Source organism: Helicoverpa armigera, chromosome 14 (genome assembly GCF_030705265.1).
Source record: "Helicoverpa armigera isolate CAAS_96S chromosome 14, ASM3070526v1, whole genome shotgun sequence".
In the NCBI taxonomy this organism is placed as follows: domain Eukaryota; kingdom Metazoa; phylum Arthropoda; class Insecta; order Lepidoptera; family Noctuidae; genus Helicoverpa; species Helicoverpa armigera.
The window spans coordinates 786,668-803,406 of record NC_087133.1 but is presented as its reverse complement, the minus strand read 5'-3'; the positions used below and the strand labels follow the sequence as shown (position 1 = coordinate 803,406).

Sequence of the window (16,739 nt, the reverse complement as noted above, 5' to 3'; positions counted from 1 at the left end):
TATTGTATTAGGTTAAGAAACAACTAAATTCAAAACACGATCACTAAATCTTTATTTATCAACCTTATCCTTCTTAACAATTTCATTAGCATCAACAACTGCCAAATCCTGCTGTAACTTAGCCAATTTAGTCTTAAACGCTGAATCTATATCCTGAACTTTGTTTTCAGACAGCATCCTCCTAATCATATCCTTCATTTGCTTGACATCAGCCTCTTTCTCAGGTTTAGCTATTTTTTCAGGCTTTTCTAGGGTCTCTGTTTTCTTAACTTTATCTTTTCTAGGTATATCTAGGACTGTAGCGTTATTTTGTTTGATGTAGTCTTTTATTTCTTGTGTGAATGTATTGTTGGTGTATACACAAACTCTGACATTTTCAACTATAGTGAAGGCTTCGTCTTCAATATTTCTGATAACTTCTATGAGGCAAGCTTCGTGCATTGCTCCATGTGCCATCAGTTTTGTTAGGCTGACTACACCTTCGATTAGTTTGCTTGTTACGTCCATCATTGCTGCTTTTATTATTGGTGACTGGAACAGAAGAATTTCATTATAGTCTCTTTACAAATAAGTTGAAAGATCACGTGTGAATTAAAAATTAATTAACTGTTATTCTATTTATATTTGAAAAATTAATACCAATATAGCAACTAGTAATTCATTAACATCGAACAACCACTCTATCATTGCCCTCCTACGTCTTCCACTAAAATCCATCTTGCTTTAAAATTTCCTAACATTTATTTTTCTTATAAAAATGTATCAAATAAAACTATAAAATTATATCAGAAATCAGGCACTGAAAGCTTCATAGCCGAATATTCTCGTAAACCATTCGACCGTCGCATTTTGTTAAAATATTTGCTTGAACAGCGGAAATGAATCATTTTCCGTGGGTATTACAAATCTTTTGGAGTTCCGACCTGAGGTTAGAATTACTTTAATTTGTTCAGTAATATCCGTTTCCTGATGGTGTTTATGAGGTATATAAAAAGTAAGAGTATCATCTGTAAAATTATCTGTACTTAGTGTAATGTTTTCGACGTTAAAGCGATTATTGTCGTCAGTTTTGGCCGTTTTCGCCATACCAACAGCGATTTTGCCAAAAATATTTGTGTCATGGACTGATTTTAAACAAAGCTTCACATTCCTTTATTACGACTTCTTAAGAAGTACACGTATATCTACATGTTCTGTTATTCAATTTATCACGTCTGATCTAAGTAATTTTAGATTTTAGATAAAAGAGATGATTCGAAATACGTAGAATGATTTCTAATTACTATAATTTTGCAGATTAGTCAATTCTGCATTATTTGGTGCCCATTATTATTTAGTAATGCGACGACATATGAAAAATATAATAATTATGGTCAGTTTGGGCAAACCTTCATTTAAAGAGCTTTAATTTAGTAAACACTAACAATATCTAATCTGGACGTATGCAAAAACGTGCTATTTGTAGAATTATCACCAGACGTCATCATAGTTCCCATCAAAATCAGAACACTTCAAAACTGTGCCACGGTCTACCCTACACGAATCATTAAAGACACATAATTGATACTAAAGCACTAATACACGGTCCCATGAAACCCCACACTTCGTTAAAAGCCATTAATCCTCCCACCTTGGAGATGACGCACTTGATGACCTTCTTCAGCGTATCATGGTCATGTCCACAGACCTTCAGAAGACTGTAAACCTCGTTCTTTTGCTCGTATATCTGAAAATTTTATTTTCTGTTATGCACCTGGGACTGGCTTTGATGTTGGGTAACTTTAGATCCGGGGGATACTGAGTTTTTGGGTTTTTTGATGGTGGATTAAATTTATTTTTGGTAGATGTCGTTGTAATGATTCATATTGAGACGGTAATGATTTAGGAGTTTTACGATTACTTTGAACTTGGTAATGATTGTAGGTATTCTAAAACCCCCACAGTTTTCTGTCGTGGACAACATATACTCATATAACATATCATGACATGTCTTTATTACCACTGTTCAGAGTATTACAGTGAGTTAGATCGTCATACACAGCTCTTTCGTATAAATATTCTACGACTTTCCTTCGCCCCGGTAGGCCCCTACATTTTTTTAGTTCTAAACTATGCTAACACGGCTATCATCGTCCGCCAACTCCTGACGCCAGAGAACAAGCAGACGATCCACTGTTGTTATTCCTAAATTCTTAGAAATACTGTCCAGATTCCAGTTCAAATTATTTGCGTGGAAACCGCGGCGTTCACGAACACCATCCATCAATGTTGTTTATGAATGAAGGAGAAATATTTTGTTTGCAATAAAGGCAATTCTCGCTACGCAAATGCTAGCTTTTACAAAAAAATATACAAAGGAAATACCACATTCCCGAACGTGTATGCAGAATTTTCCAAAATCATTTCAATATGTAGATAATTGGATATAAGCCAATTTGATTGCAGACTACGGGTGAATTGATTTCGATGTTCCAGAACTGATAATGGAATGTTAGTGATTGCTTTAATTTTGATTTCTTCACTTAGGATGTCTTTCATGTTTTAATCATCGCGAAATGAAGAAATTTAGATACGGTTTACATTTAAAAATTGCAGCTAGTAAAAGCTTTCGATCATCGAGATATCTGGAAATAGAACAACTGGCTAGTTTGGCTAGACAGACACCATTAACAAAAATATTTCTGAAAGAGAAAACTTCTTGTGGCTTATAATACAAAACCAGATCTGATGTGAAAACATGGTGGATGATGTACAGGTCCCAAGATAGTCTCCTTTCTAACAGACTTAATATGATGAAGATGGCAGACCCATCAAACTCAAATTATTCATTAAATTCTGTCTAGAACGTCAAAGCTTTTTCTCCCCTTGCCCTTTTTTCTTGGTCTACATCTTACCGGCTTAATCCCCGTCCTGATCATGTTCTTAAGAGCTAGCACACTGTGAACTGCCTGGGCTGGGTCATGGCCTATCAGGGCGTACCCACAGACCACCATCTGATGAAGAGCCTTCTCTGCCAACGCTGAGGTCTCGTTCTGTTTCTTCTGGAGACAGGTCTCCAACTGGATGAAGAAGATAATCGATTTAAAGAGAAGTTTTGTTCAGTAAGCAAATTGAACGCGCCCAACAACTAGCAGTTGAAATAACCATGAGAATAAATTTGATTATAGTTCAGTAGCGTTATCCTAAATTGTTCATATATAAAGTTATTTTCATTTATCATGATGAACTTTAAATAATGTCATATATGAGTGAACTCAGTAAAATCTCCCTGTAAAGAGCCTGCATTGAGAGACATGTCCAAGGTTTGAGACCAATTTATTAAAACTTTTACCTCTTTTTCTCCATGTCCTTTAATAACGTCCAGCATATCCTGAAGTTCTGCCAGTCTGTCCTGAATGTGCAGAGTCCCATTCTTCAGTAACAGCTTGATCTTCGTCAGTACCATATCCACGGACCTGGTTAATCATTTCAATATACTTGATCTTTTATTTGTAATATTTATACCATCTGGTCAAATATTTATACTTTTTAATTTTTCTTGATTAGTTAAACAGTTAGATATCGTCGTACACTTCTCTCTTCGGCTGCGTTCAAACCAAGCTGAATGTCAGCCACCGAATGTCAGCATCTAGGCATATTACGCAATTTTCCTTCCAGCTTTCAAGTTTAGACTATTTCCTTCTTTTGCCTAGTTCAAAATCTGTATGAAACAACCAACTTACTTCTGTAGGTCCACCTGGAACTTCCTCTCGAGGGATTGTAGAAGATCTTCGCTCAGCTTCTGCGTTATTTCATCTTCTATTACCTTATCCACCTCTTCTTTCCCAATATCTTTGGCATCTGTTAACTTTTTACATATATTTATATAACTTATCGAGTACAATTTTTAGTGTTTTGAATATATATGTATGTATAATTTTATTATTCATGTACGTGTTTAGGTATATTTTACTTCCGTTGACTGCTAAGAGCAATAGTCTATCTATGTTCTATTATGTCCCTAAGTAAACAGTCTTATTTAGGAATACAAGCTATATAGATATTATAAACCTTTACAGTATTCCAGCTAACCATTAATAACAAATCAATTATGCTCCAACATTTCACAATTTGCCTAGCCTTTTCCTATGTATGTTGGAGTCGACTCATAGTGTAACTGGATGCAGCTCAATACCAATGTAGTGTAATGGAGCTATCTATCCATCCTCCTCAGGACAGTTACCAGGGCAACCCGATACCCCTTAGCTCTATCTGTTCTTGCACAAATATAGCTCAAAATACTAGAAGTAAAACTCACCAAAACCGAAGATAAGCAGGCATAAACGAGAACCACAATCATGACATCCTTCATGGTCGAACCAAACAGTCTACAGAAAATTTCAAAAGAGCGGTACCTAGGTCACAAATAAATCTTGTATAATCGAATATAATAGTTTATGATGAAAAGTCGTAAAGTTTATCGATATACAAGTGTGTTATAGGCTATTTTTTTCGCAAGCAAACATTCGGTTGATCGATTTATTTAACTATTTGTGTTTGGGAGTACCTATTGTCGATATTACACGCTACAGTTTTTAAAATACTCTAAAAGTTTTAGTTTTTATTTGCAAATGTAGGTGTAAAAGGTAATTGCTGTCCTTCCGCAAGTCATACCTAATTAAATGTAGATAAATTTTATTAAAACGAAAAATGCAATCCACTGGATTGTCCAGGGATGGTGGCATAGACATATTTGTAACTTTTTCATCATTTGCAATACCGCAAACCTTAATTAAACTAGTTTACAATGCCTGAAGTACCAAATTGAAAATGTATTTCTCATTACCGAACCGTGAACCAACGAAAACAGAAATAAAACTTCATAAAATACAATAAAGTTGCGTGTAATCATCGTAGAAAATACGAAAAACATTGACAATAAAAATTTTGACAACCGAATCGAGACTCCCTTCGGGAAATCTGTTAAAGACGTGCAACAATTTACTTAATATAAAGAAAATACACCACTATGTCAAAACCCTGGTCTTTCTGCAAGCCCGACTCTTGCTGCACTTGCACGGAACCCTGTCACTCCTCTCTGACGCCATGTGACCTACTCGTTCCTAAAAGTAGTAACAATAAGTCTTATAAGTCTTTATTTTATAATGTCCTTCTTTTAGGTGATGTGGGTCAAATATGGGTCTTACTACGTAGTAAGATGTTCGTAATTTTCTCCCCAGGAATAGATTGATAATAATATAAGGAAAGGATGAAAAGTAGCTTCTATGTCATTATGAAAACAGATGGAATAAAATTAATATCTATAGGTAGTTTATCAGTAAACTTACTTCTCGGCAACAAACAGCACGACACAAATCTTTGCTGTCGACAGTTTCCAAGAACCGATAGAACTGAAAATAAAATTGCTGTTATTTTTCACCACCAGTCTACGACTCTTAACTACACACAACAGGCAGAATTGTGTCCTGTTGGCTAAATTCTCTAAGCCTACCTTGAGCATTTAGCCAACAGGACATGCAATTCTCGAAACAGATTCTCTGCGCCACCGCGCAGGACATACTCGTATTAGGTATCCGTCAATTCAAATACTGCGCAAGGCATGTTATCGTACACAAGCATTTGCGCAGACACAGGTGCACTCTCTATTCCTTCATTCTCTTAGCCCGATGGGACAGTAAACCAACACGACCGGAGAGAGATCAGGCGCAGGACCGACATTAACGTGCTCTCCGAATCACCAACTTCTAGACTACGGGCTGCTTTTGGGAAAGTTTCTAAAACCCACAAAGTGATTTCGGTCCACCTCGGGAATCGAACCCGAGACCTTGTGCAAAGCAGTCGCGCTTACGACCACTAGAACATCAAGGCAGTCAAGTGCCCTTATAAATACTCTAATTACTATACCTATGGAAACTTGTTTACCTGCAGCTTCCCTTCATACAAAGCTTCTAAAGACAGGCACACTATCCTGTCAATAGTATCTGAAGCCACTTTACCAACCCTGAAAACACCACATTATTGGTTAAAATCACTTTTCCTCGTAATCGGCCCAACAAACTGAATGTTCTTTGTTGATTTATTTATATGGTTTCTAGTATAAGAGTAGTAGGTACTAGCTGTTCCCTGCGATGTCATTCAGGTCAAGGGACAGTCACTCCCAGAACCGTAAAAGTATAAATGTTACTCATTTGTCTGGCTGTTGAATACCAAACCAAATTCAATTGAAGGCGGACAAAACGAATCACTTTCGCATTTTGAAGATTAATAGAAGAGTTTGAAAGAAGAAAACATGATGCACTAACCCCTAGTAAAATTGGAATAAGGACAGGAGAATGATGATGATGATGAGGATGAATGATTAGGTACTTACTTTACCAGTATATTGTACATATCACATATACAGCACAATGCTGTGTTCTTGTCATGTAATGGCGGTTTTATTTCTATTTTTAGACAGGACCCTCCCTGAGGCTCCGCATTCGGGGGCGTATTACCGAGAGGTACATACTGTAGAAAAGAGGCAATCAGAACGAATAATAATATAGCAATAAAAGTACACACAAAAATAATCTGAGTGCCTTTTCACAACTGCATTGTTATCAGAACGACAGCCTGCTGTGATAAATCCTTTAGTTAAACCGTAAAGACTACTAAAATTGTCACGAACAATCAAATGAAATAGAAACAAAAAATAATAGGACTTGTATTTTCATCTTAAACCCATTGTCAAAAACCCGAAGACAATTTGAGAGTGTCCATAGAGTTTCTTGTCGGTGCTTCTCCGTGGAGCCAACTTTTTAGAACAGTACAACTAGTGTGAAGTTTTATAAGACCAAAGGGTTATTTGAAATAAAAGTATGAGCAAATAAACTTACCAGTATGAAAATGGTGATAGCAAGAAACAAGATTAATTTTGTTATGCATTGTATTGGACAGTTGCGTGCTGAAAATATATGTATTATCGTTTAAACACCCAGACCCAGAACATTATTATTATTTTGAATAAAAGGTATAGGAAAACATCTTAAGAAAACCCGAACTACAAAGCCTGAAATCACCATCCCGCATTGAGCAAGCATGGTGGTCAACGCTTAATCCTTCTCCGTGTGAGAGGAGGCCTGTACTCAGCAGAGGTACGATAAAAAGGCCGATGATGATGATGTTACGGGGCAAATTGTTGTTGGTCTCCGATGCAGGAGTGTTTAAATCACCAATTTCTAGACTTTAGGTTATTTTAATAGCAAGACACTGCAAAAGGTGCTGATTCTATTAAGTTACAAAAGAGACATGTAACAATTTAACTCTGAGGGTATTTTTTTGAAAAACACTGCTACCCTTTCTGTAGGCCTTTTGATCATCCAAAAATCAAAATGATTTACCTCCAGAAATGGGACATGCTCGTGATGAACTTCTTCTCCGTGCTGAACAAGAGTTAGAGCAACTCATTGCTCAGACTTACTGATGTAAAATTTGGAATTTTATTGCTTTCATATTTTGCAATGGTTTTTTATTCGATTCTTCCCATTCTTTTCATTAAATGAACTAGTTACACAAAAATTTTGAAGAGCTAAAATTAAGATACTATGCAATTTTTGTCAAATTTCTTGATCTTGACAGTACATTTCAAGTTTGTGACGTTTTTCTGCAGTTTTTTGATGTCATAGATACTCTGTTAGCGTGGAGGTTGTTATGTGAGTATATTTTGGCTATAAAAAATAATATTCTTGGGCTCCTACTATTCCCACCAAACCCTTTCCATTACCGGGATACTACGCATACCGTGATGCGCCACCGGTAAATTGGCGGACATTCAATACGTACATACAACATACTTGCATTTTTTATTGCGAACATCCTTATTCCACCTGTAGCTAAAGCACGAAATTCTCTGCTAGTCTGTTGCCAAAACCTGCTACAGCATAAGCTTTGACCTGGGACTCTATAAGTTACTTCTCTAAGCAACGTGCCCAGCTTTCGACCTCATCATGGCTTGCCACTAGATCAGATAATAATCAAATTACTACACCACTAATTATTCTACAATAGTAAAAAACGTCATCCAGTAAAATGCTTTATTCTCCTCCCTTTTGCTTTTTCTCATCTGCTCTCTCATCAGCTGTCGGACAGCCTCGAATACAAATTTTTCCTTGTTCAACACATTTTGAACAATTTATTGAATCATGAGACGTCTGCGATTCAGGATCTTGGACTTTACGGACTACCTTTGGTTCTTTAGAACATGTCTGATCATCAGAATGGACGGACTTTTTGGAAGTTGTGGGACTAGGTTTGGATGAACCTATACTCAATGGCTTTGTAGCTGTGGAATTATCAAAGGGGGAGGGTGCTGCTGTCATTATTTGGGGGGCTTCTGATGCCATATCTTGAGCAGGAGACGGTGGCGGAAGATCATGTGGTTTGTTCGCAGGAGACGGTGGCGGAAGATCTTGAGGTTTGTTCGCAGGAAACGGTGGCCTTGTTTTGAACGAAGTCGACGGTGTAACATGGGTTGGATCTGGTGCTGGATTTTCTTGGTCTGGTGGCTTTTCCTGCTGAGGTGGCTTAGGCAGGATTTGCACCGGCTGCGTAGATGTTGATAGCCTTGAGGCTATATCTTTTATTTTGGTAGCTATCTCGTCACCATACTGTTTAGCAAATTCTGATACAGAAGCATCGAGCGCACTTTTTTGGTTCTCTTCAGTCTTCTCTACCATTGTGAAGTCTTCGTTGGAATCGAAATTAGACCGGGAGTCCACCAACTGTAACAGAAAATTCTTAAGTAATTTTCTAAGATCCCTGATGTCTTAGTATAAATTAACAATAGCTGTTCCCCACGGTGTTACCCTCGAAAAACACAGAATTACTTTCGCACTTATATGTATGGATGTAAATGAGGCGAATGACTATGTTACTACATAATAAACTTTGATGATGTTTGATTGGAAAATAGAAGAAACTAATACGTACAGAATTACCTGCGCTTGTCGTCGGCAAGATGTGCGACATTGAAGCACTCTCGATGCTTTCTCAACTACCTCTTGAAACTGAAATAACATTCAACATATTATTCACTAGTTGTTTTCCGCGGTTTCACCCGAGTTCCGGGGAACTTTTTCCCGTACTCGGACAACCATAAGTGTATCAACAGTGATATAATTTTTCAAGTCGGTTCAATACTTTTAGAGCCTTTAGGGTACAAAAAAAATCCTATTTATTCTATCAACTAATCATTAAATCAAGTCAAGTCAAATAACATTAAAATCAAGGAATTGTTTATAATTAAAAGTATAAAATTGACACTGATTATGATAGCCAATTATATACACGCACTTATTGCAAGTTCGTTAGACAGAACTTCAGAAACAGTAACAGTTACAACTAATAGTTGAAATACTGAAATACAAAACAAGAGCGCTAAATACTGTCGATTTAGTTTCTCAAACGCCTCAGTTGGATCTATTCCAAAAAACTGTTAATTTCTCATTCGTTCGATGTTTTTAACACTCACCTTTTTGGCCAAATTGTTGTAGTATTGAGCTACTGCGTCCACCGAAGCAGTGTATAGTTGAGTGGCCGGCCCGCATTTTCTGTTAAGACCAGAAATATTTATTTCTATAACTGTACCAGAAGGTTACTTTTTGGTGAACTTTAGATATCACTCCGCAACATATTTTGAATTATCAAAGCGAATATCCACGTTGGAAAGACACGATTATTAGTGGACAACTATTACGGCATTGATCGCGCTTGCAAAAGAAAAGCAAATCATCCAGAGACTCTTAAACACCATCATCAGTCTCACTTACTTGAGGAAGTCCTCAATAAGAGCGCAGGGGCAAGACTCGCAAACACAGCCTTCCCTCTGGGTCCCCGTGGGGGGGGCCCCGAGGGCACTCAGGCCGCTGACATCGCTGTAGGTGCTGGCCTGGCACCCCAGGCGGCAGTCCCCAGTCCATACCTGCCGGATTGCAGATGCAGTTGCGTAGTACCGACTGTTATCATGTGTCTGAAAGCCACATGTGAACATCGGAATACATGGGATGTTCTACCCCAAAGTCTTTTACGTAAAATTACAAAAAAAAATGACGAAGAAGATATAGCGTCGTTAGTAGAGGAAAGATTAGTTCCTGACAAATCTTCAGGTATAGTCAGGGAAATTATCTATTGAACTTAAAGCTTTATCAAATGAATTCCATTCTCATATCAAAGGCTATAAAAAAGGAATCTGTTAATCGGAAACTTACGAGGCTATATATTATTATAATGAATATTGCGAGAAGAAAGTAGCCGATAACCATTTGCCTGGTTTCGGCTGCCACCTGCAACCAAAAATTGTAGTTTTTAATTACACATTACTATAGAAAGAATTCTCAAGTGCAATTCGCATACCTGTTGCTAGCAAACAGACCAAGTAAGAATGCGTGTTATCATTGAAAATCATAGCCTGATCTCCAGGAATGACTAATAAAATTATTCGGATATATTAGTCTGAATAATATCTAGCAAAAATGATGATTAACGCTTAAACCCTCTCTGTATGAGAGGAGGCCTGAGCCCAAAAGTGGGACGTCCAAAAGAAGGCTGATAATGATTATTCTGTTCCATGCCTTCCCAATTACGATCATTTTTGAAGATCTTAAAGATAAATTCTCGCATAAAGGATATCAAATACTTACATGTTCCTGGTTTTGCCCTATTCTTTACAATTTACAGCACTTCATTGTATATATTTCAATAATCAGTGCTTTGAGGCACATGTTTGACAACGCGTTCGCGTGACGGATTTGACGTGACTGCTTGCTATAAACAACATGATTTTTATTTTCTATTTATCGATCTTTCTTTATCTGTATAAGGTTAGTAGCTAATAGTGACAAGGGTCTATCGATCATAAGGTTAAGCATCGCTTGGCGCGGTCGGTCCGTGTATGAGTGACCATCTAGCTACATAATAACAAGTTCGCCTTGTTTCGGAAGGCTCGTTAAATTGTCAGACCCTATTATTTTAACATCAGTCTATAGGCAGATGCCGAAAAGGATATCTGGTTTCCGAACCCAGCAGGGAACAGGTAGTCAATGTAATGGATTGATTGTCGATTTTGACGTTTGTATTTTGAATCGATATTTATAATAATGAATGTGTTCCAGAAACAGAGGGCCTGAGCAGTGGTTGTGAAGCGAGCGGTGTGCGAGAAGAGATAGCGCGTGACTACGCGGCATTGCAGTCCAGGCTGAGAAGAGAGTTCTCTGATAGACGGGGGAAGTTGTATGCTGGTAAGATATTGATTTTCTTAAGGCTACTCGCAAAATAACTAATAACTTTATAACGGCTGTGCCAATTTTGATGAAACATAACTAAGACAATTTGCATCTTAAAAATACCACATTTAAATCGTTTCAACCATTTAAGAGGTGTCACAGAAAGACACACATAGTGGTGACACCTACCACAACCCAATTTTGGGTTAGTGGGTTAATAAAGTAGAGATAAAAAAAAAAAGATTATTTACCATTTGACACACAAATTACAAATTAATAGCCAACTTGCATTACTTTTTCGACACAATTGTCACCAACTATTGAAGAGTACTTATATTCTAGAAGAATACTTAGCACTTTTATAACCTTGGATAATTTGAATTTCAGCGACACGTCCAGTAGCGACCGAGGAGCAGTTATCAGCAGACTTCAGGAAGAAGCTAGCTGAGTGGCAGCTCAAGAAGGGAGTCAAACAACCTCTGCCAGTCCCTGCTCGACAGGATCTTAGCGAAGACTTCCTGAGGAGATGGGGTAAGATGTACTTAAAGTATATAAGGATTGATGGACTATTAAGAGCTATATGAGCATGCCCACAGACTATATGGGAGTAAATAGGGGAGTAAATAAAGCAGTTTAAAGAAAGAGTTCATAGGGCGACACCCCTATAAGTTTACTTTCTTATGTACTCCCTTATGTATTCCTATACATAATCCCCCTGTTGTACCTGAATTTAATGAATGACAACTTTCAGCCACATAAAGTGGATGTGTACATATTCTTTCTTAAGGGCAGATCCTCGAACACATTTTAATAAAAAAATATTTAAATAGAAACTGTATTTTACAGACGAATGGAAACGCATGAAAGAAACCAATTCAGTGCCAGCTTGGGAAGAGGAAGCGAAACCGGATGAAGTTCTAGTTCAAACCTCTACTGGACTCTTTAAATTCCAAGGTACGGACTGCTCCTCCTTTGTATCACGAGTTGCTAACTTATATAATAACACCCAAGATCGACAGTTTACTGGCTTAGCCACGTGCGACCTACCAAATTAATAATCTTAAATGAAATACCATAGATCAGATCTTTGCCACAGTCAACTGGACTAACAGTCGCGAGCGACCAGTTGGCCACTCCTAATTTATATTCTTAAAATATTTTCAGGAATTTCTCGTTCCTTCACTCGCAAGCTTCACGAGTGGGAGAAGTCACGAGGCATCGCCCCTGAAGCCTCCACTTCAGCACTCCTGAGGGCAGCAAGAGCTCGCAACAGCAAGGTTCCTCAGGCACCCCTCACCAGGACCCAGTCTGATGGCAGTGTGGCTCCGTCAGCGGCTGGGTCTGGTAGACTCCATGCTTCGAGTCTTAGTGTCAATGATGCTGATGATTTCGATTCGGAGTACGATAGAGAAGATCATTCTGTGAGTTGATGTGATGATTATATTAATATTCATACAGCAAACAATGCTATATTTCCTTTAAGATATGAAAATTAATAATCTTTAGGTTGTACTTGGAACTCACTACAAAAGTATAGTATTTTTTTACTGTGAACACAGGTTTAACAGATTGTTCTATGTATACAATTGGATACATTTATACAATTGGTTTCATTATTTCCATTTTAGTCATACAATCTGAAACCATTTTGATGTAAACCTAAATTTCAAATAACACATATTCTTAACTCTATCGTACTACTATCCACAGCTGGGCATCGACGACTGTGATGGACCACAGACTCGTGGAGCAGTTCTGGTGGAAGTGGAAGACGAAGAGGTTTGCACAGCAGCTCCGCTCATGGCTGTGACCCCACGCCATACTCCTCAGAAGCCAGTGTACACTTACGGTCAAGCTGAGGCAAGACTGTTGTGTGAAACCAGCTCTGCAGTGACTGGGACGGCTGTTCTACAGCCCAATGGAGCTGGTAAGCAGATTATAGAATAACATGATGAAATACATGTACGTTTCATTGAGGAGGAGGAAAGGTCTAATGGTCCCTATAGTTGTCCTTTCAGATGCACGAAGTGTAAAATCAAAGGAGTCATCCGGAGCAAGACCGAAGATCCGAGAACAGGTAACACACACATTGATTACAGACTAAGGAATTTGGATTAAATTCTTCATAAGTAAATAACTTTTCAGAACAAACACACAGAGAAGAGCAGAAAAAAGATCATGAGACAGCCAAGCATTGAAGAAGATGCAATGTTTATAAGAAAAACAATTGAAGAAATAGAAAGGGGAAGTTCTAGTCGTTTTAGAGATAGGGAAGCTACAGATAATGAAACTCTTCACAAAAGTCCAGAAAGAGAATTACCAGTTATACCACACAGAGAAATAGAAAGAGATTACAGTCCTAAAACTAATAAAGCAAGTGATAAAGAAAGAACCGTTGATACTAAAGATAGAGATAGCTTTGATGAATCAAAAGATGATTTTAAAAAGAAGGAAGCAGAGAAGACTAATGGAAAAAAGAAATCGAAGTCTAGAGCCAGGTTAGAAAGGGAGCAATCCAAACCATCAGAAAGTGATACGGAGCCAGAAGTAGATACAGTAACAGTAGAGATACCAAGGAGAAGGAAAAGGCCGAGACGTGCATCAGAAAAACCACGAACACCACCAACTTCACTGCATTCAGATTCAGAGGGAGAGGTTAGTAGAAAAAACTCTTTAATTTCATACTGATCAATTCTTGCGAGATTTTTAAAAATAAATGGTACCATATTTCCAGATATTCGTCCTCAAATTGAAAGCACCAGAACAGAGAGATCACTCACCAGAAGTTATAGTAAAAACCACACGTAAAATCTTCTCACCAGTTGTACGCAGCGGCGAATCAGTACCCAGAGCTGTAATACCAGTAGACGTTGAGGACTTAGCCGAAGTCAGACCTTCAGACCACAGCCACAGACACGAAGCTAAGAAGAAAGAGCCTAAGTCTGAAAAAGTAAAGCAAGAAAAGACTGCTCGTTCCAAAAGTTCTGGTGATCTGCAAGAGGTTGAAGAATCAAAGAAGAGGACCAGACCTCCATTGCCATCTTCTCCGTCGTCACAGAGGAAGCCACAGCCACCGAAAGAAACTGCGCCGTCAATCAGGATAATGATTCAGCGTTATAATAAAAAGATTAATGAGGAAGGTACGAGCCCATTAACGATTTAACTAAAAACACATATATGAGTGAAACCAAGGCATAAATGAAAGACCGTACAGAAGAAAAAGTAGATTTTCATTCCCATGAGTTGAAAAAAAATTGAATAATTAACTAACAAAATTACCAAGTACTAGTCTTGATGCAATCGGTATTTACTATTTTGTCAGTGGTTTTTACTTATGCTGAGTTTACAAACACAATAAAATTGAATGCACCAACTGGTATTTTGGCATTAAAATAACTTGTTTTCGAAATATGCACAGAAACTGGTTTTGTTAATTCTAGCATTTACAAATCATTATAATCACTGCCAACCTAGGATTCTGCTCATTAGTGCGTTGAAACAAAACATGCAAACATGTAAATATCTAAATTAAATTTTATAATAGTTTTTAAAAGACAATATTTTTGATGGTTTACTGGTAGAGAGTGCCTTGTGGCATAATATCTCCATTCTTGTACATAAAATATAGATAAATAAATTTTACTGAAATGTGGCTTGTTCCAGGGCATACTTCAGGAGCCAGCAGTGGTGCATCATCACCTGCGTGGAGATCACCGTCTACTGAACGGCGAAGACCTCCCGACATGCCTGTTGGTGTTAACATCAGGTAAGCAGCCAATGTTCGCAAAACCCTTTATTTTATTTATTTATTTGGCACCCATAATTAAGTACACTCAAACAATATGGGTTACAAGATCAATGATGGTCGAGTGTATCTCTTTCAAGTAAGCACATCATGCACTAAATATTGATCAAAATGTATGAAGGCTATTTAAAATTACTGGAATATTTGATGCACAAAGAACAATCAGGCTCCTCGGGCCAAATCAAAACGAAAAGTTAGCAAGAGCATCCATTCAAGAGAAATCTTTTTTTGACAGCCATAAAAGATTTGTTTCTATAACTGGCTCTATTTTATTTTTTTTCAGAAATAACCCATTCCTCGAAAGGGAAGTCCAAAAGTCAGCAAGCGCCTGCCAATTATCAAGACGTGATGCTACTTCAGCAGAGAAGCGGCTCACCCCAGCCCCAACAACTGGACTCGATGGAGTACTCAAATCTCACAGTGCAAACGCTCTTCACCCAGAGAAATCTATCGTTGAACAAGTAAAAAAGAAAATTGAAGATAGTCAGGAAACTATAATACCAACAGCCAGTACTGATACTATAGTGCCTGATCTTACGAGAAATCTTCCAGAAACATCTTCGAATGCTGAATCAATGCCAGCTTTGAGGAATGTTTCAGATGTGACAGTGCCTACATTCAGTAGTTTCATGTCAGGGCAACCAGGGTTGTTCGGGAGGTCGATATCTACTGTAGAAACTCCGACTCATTATGAGGATTACGAGGCCAGTGCTGCAACGTTGTCAGAGAGGGCTGCGAAACTGAGGGCCGCGAGAGAGAGGTTCCTGTCGTCGACGGTGCCGATGAGGAGAGAGGGAACCAGCTCTGCTAGCGATTTGAGACCTGGAGACAGGTGCGTTTGTTAACAACTGTATCTAATCTCTTAAATAGTTTTGTAAAGTAACTGGTTGGTAGGGTCGATTAATTCTCCCCAAAGATAAACATGTTAACAAAAGTGTTTTGTATGTTTGAGAACGAACATATTTCCTAGCAGAAATCCTTAGTCTTTTTTGGTAATGAGCATTTTTCACCATCCCATCCCATCATCTCACGAACCTTTTCAACATAGTTGGGGTCGGCTTCCAGTCTAACCGGATGCTGTATTAGTGTTTTAGAAGGAGCGTCTGCCTATCCGACCTCCTTAACAAAGTTACCCGCATTTTTTAATACTGCTGCTTTATAATTTTCCAGGTCAAGTAGAATAAGTTGTGAGAGCGACGTAGCTGAAGGGTCTCAAGGGTCCAGCTCGCAGGAGGCTGGAGCACTCGGCAGGAGTGCGTCCACAGGCATGGTCAATGTGGATAGGGAGGCGTGGCAGAGGGTGGCTGAAGGTAAGGAGTTCTGGCTTTTAAGTACTTGAATTTATTGGTAGGATCCTTTTATGGATGTTTCATGTTACATAAGCGGATGATTAAATCACACTTGTGTATGTAAAGGTGCACGGACACGGTCTTGGATGACTCGGCGCCAAATTGCACGTCTAAAATGAAAAAATCTATGATAATTTAAAATACCATCTTTTCCCCAGGGTCTCGTCGAGAAAGTCGTTCAAAGTCCCGGTTCAGCCTAGCCAGACTGACAGCCAAGCTGCGCAGACGCGACGAGGGAGGAGCGGTCTCCCGTCTCTGCCGTCAGAGTCTACTGGTGCAGCTCATTAACAAACACTGAATTATTGTAATTATATTGTACGCATTGTA

At 38.3% G+C, this 16,739-nt stretch overlaps 4 protein-coding genes across 9 annotated transcripts in view; 1 reads left to right on the top strand and 3 right to left on the bottom strand.

The window, feature by feature from the left end:
• The window catches only part of LOC110382323 (PHD finger protein rhinoceros), a 33,283-nt gene extending 16,544 nt beyond the window's left edge, over nt 1-16,739 (top strand). For 2 of the 4 annotated variants that reach the window (XM_021342916.3, XM_021342914.3), the window contains 12 exons: nt 11,154-11,273; nt 11,646-11,789; nt 12,105-12,212; nt 12,423-12,679; nt 12,969-13,185; nt 13,265-13,335; nt 13,404-13,913; nt 13,993-14,398; nt 14,922-15,024; nt 15,347-15,895; nt 16,234-16,373; nt 16,571-16,739. In XM_021342916.3, coding sequence (XP_021198591.3) covers nt 11,154-11,273; nt 11,646-11,789; nt 12,105-12,212; nt 12,423-12,679; nt 12,969-13,185; nt 13,265-13,335; nt 13,404-13,913; nt 13,993-14,398; nt 14,922-15,024; nt 15,347-15,895; nt 16,234-16,373; nt 16,571-16,710 — 2,765 coding nt within the window. In that variant the 3' untranslated portion in view covers nt 16,711-16,739. Of the gene's footprint in view, nt 1-11,147; nt 11,274-11,645; nt 11,790-12,104; nt 12,213-12,422; nt 12,680-12,968; nt 13,186-13,264; nt 13,336-13,403; nt 13,914-13,992; nt 14,399-14,921; nt 15,025-15,346; nt 15,896-16,233; nt 16,374-16,570 lie in introns of all 4 variants that reach the window. The other 2 variants (XM_021342915.3, XM_021342913.3) reach the window with 1 other exon arrangement.
• LOC110382325 (uncharacterized) lies at nt 35-4,442 on the bottom strand. The gene is made up of 6 exons (XM_021342920.3): nt 4,298-4,442; nt 3,723-3,847; nt 3,332-3,455; nt 2,895-3,059; nt 1,631-1,726; nt 35-531 (listed from the first exon to the last, which is right to left on the bottom strand). The coding sequence occupies exons 1-6, from the start codon at nt 4,349-4,351 to the stop codon at nt 52-54; spliced, it is 1,044 nt and encodes a 347-aa protein (XP_021198595.3). The 5' UTR covers nt 4,352-4,442; the 3' UTR covers nt 35-51.
• Nucleotides 4,868-7,634, bottom strand: LOC110382326 (uncharacterized). Of its 2 annotated transcripts, none has more exons than XM_021342923.3 (6): nt 7,380-7,634; nt 6,876-6,943; nt 6,371-6,507; nt 5,923-6,001; nt 5,328-5,390; nt 4,868-5,123 (listed from the first exon to the last, which is right to left on the bottom strand). In XM_021342923.3, exons 1-6 carry the CDS (start codon nt 7,444-7,446, stop codon nt 5,103-5,105), a joined length of 435 nt encoding a protein of 144 aa, XP_021198598.3. In that variant the 5' UTR covers nt 7,447-7,634; the 3' UTR covers nt 4,868-5,102. The 2 variants fall into 2 exon arrangements, with proteins under 2 accessions (XP_021198598.3, XP_021198597.3); XM_021342922.3 differs by having other exon boundaries at nt 4,868-5,102; nt 7,380-7,632.
• On the bottom strand, nt 8,051-10,808 carry LOC110382324 (proteoglycan 4). Of its 2 annotated transcripts, none has more exons than XM_021342917.3 (6): nt 10,677-10,808; nt 10,245-10,319; nt 9,807-10,006; nt 9,509-9,587; nt 8,976-9,044; nt 8,051-8,759 (listed from the first exon to the last, which is right to left on the bottom strand). In XM_021342917.3, the coding sequence occupies exons 2-6, from the start codon at nt 10,296-10,298 to the stop codon at nt 8,073-8,075; spliced, it is 1,089 nt and encodes a 362-aa protein (XP_021198592.3). In that variant the 5' UTR covers nt 10,299-10,319; nt 10,677-10,808; the 3' UTR covers nt 8,051-8,072. The 2 variants fall into 2 exon arrangements, with proteins under 2 accessions (XP_021198592.3, XP_021198594.3); XM_021342919.3 differs by having other exon boundaries at nt 9,807-9,958.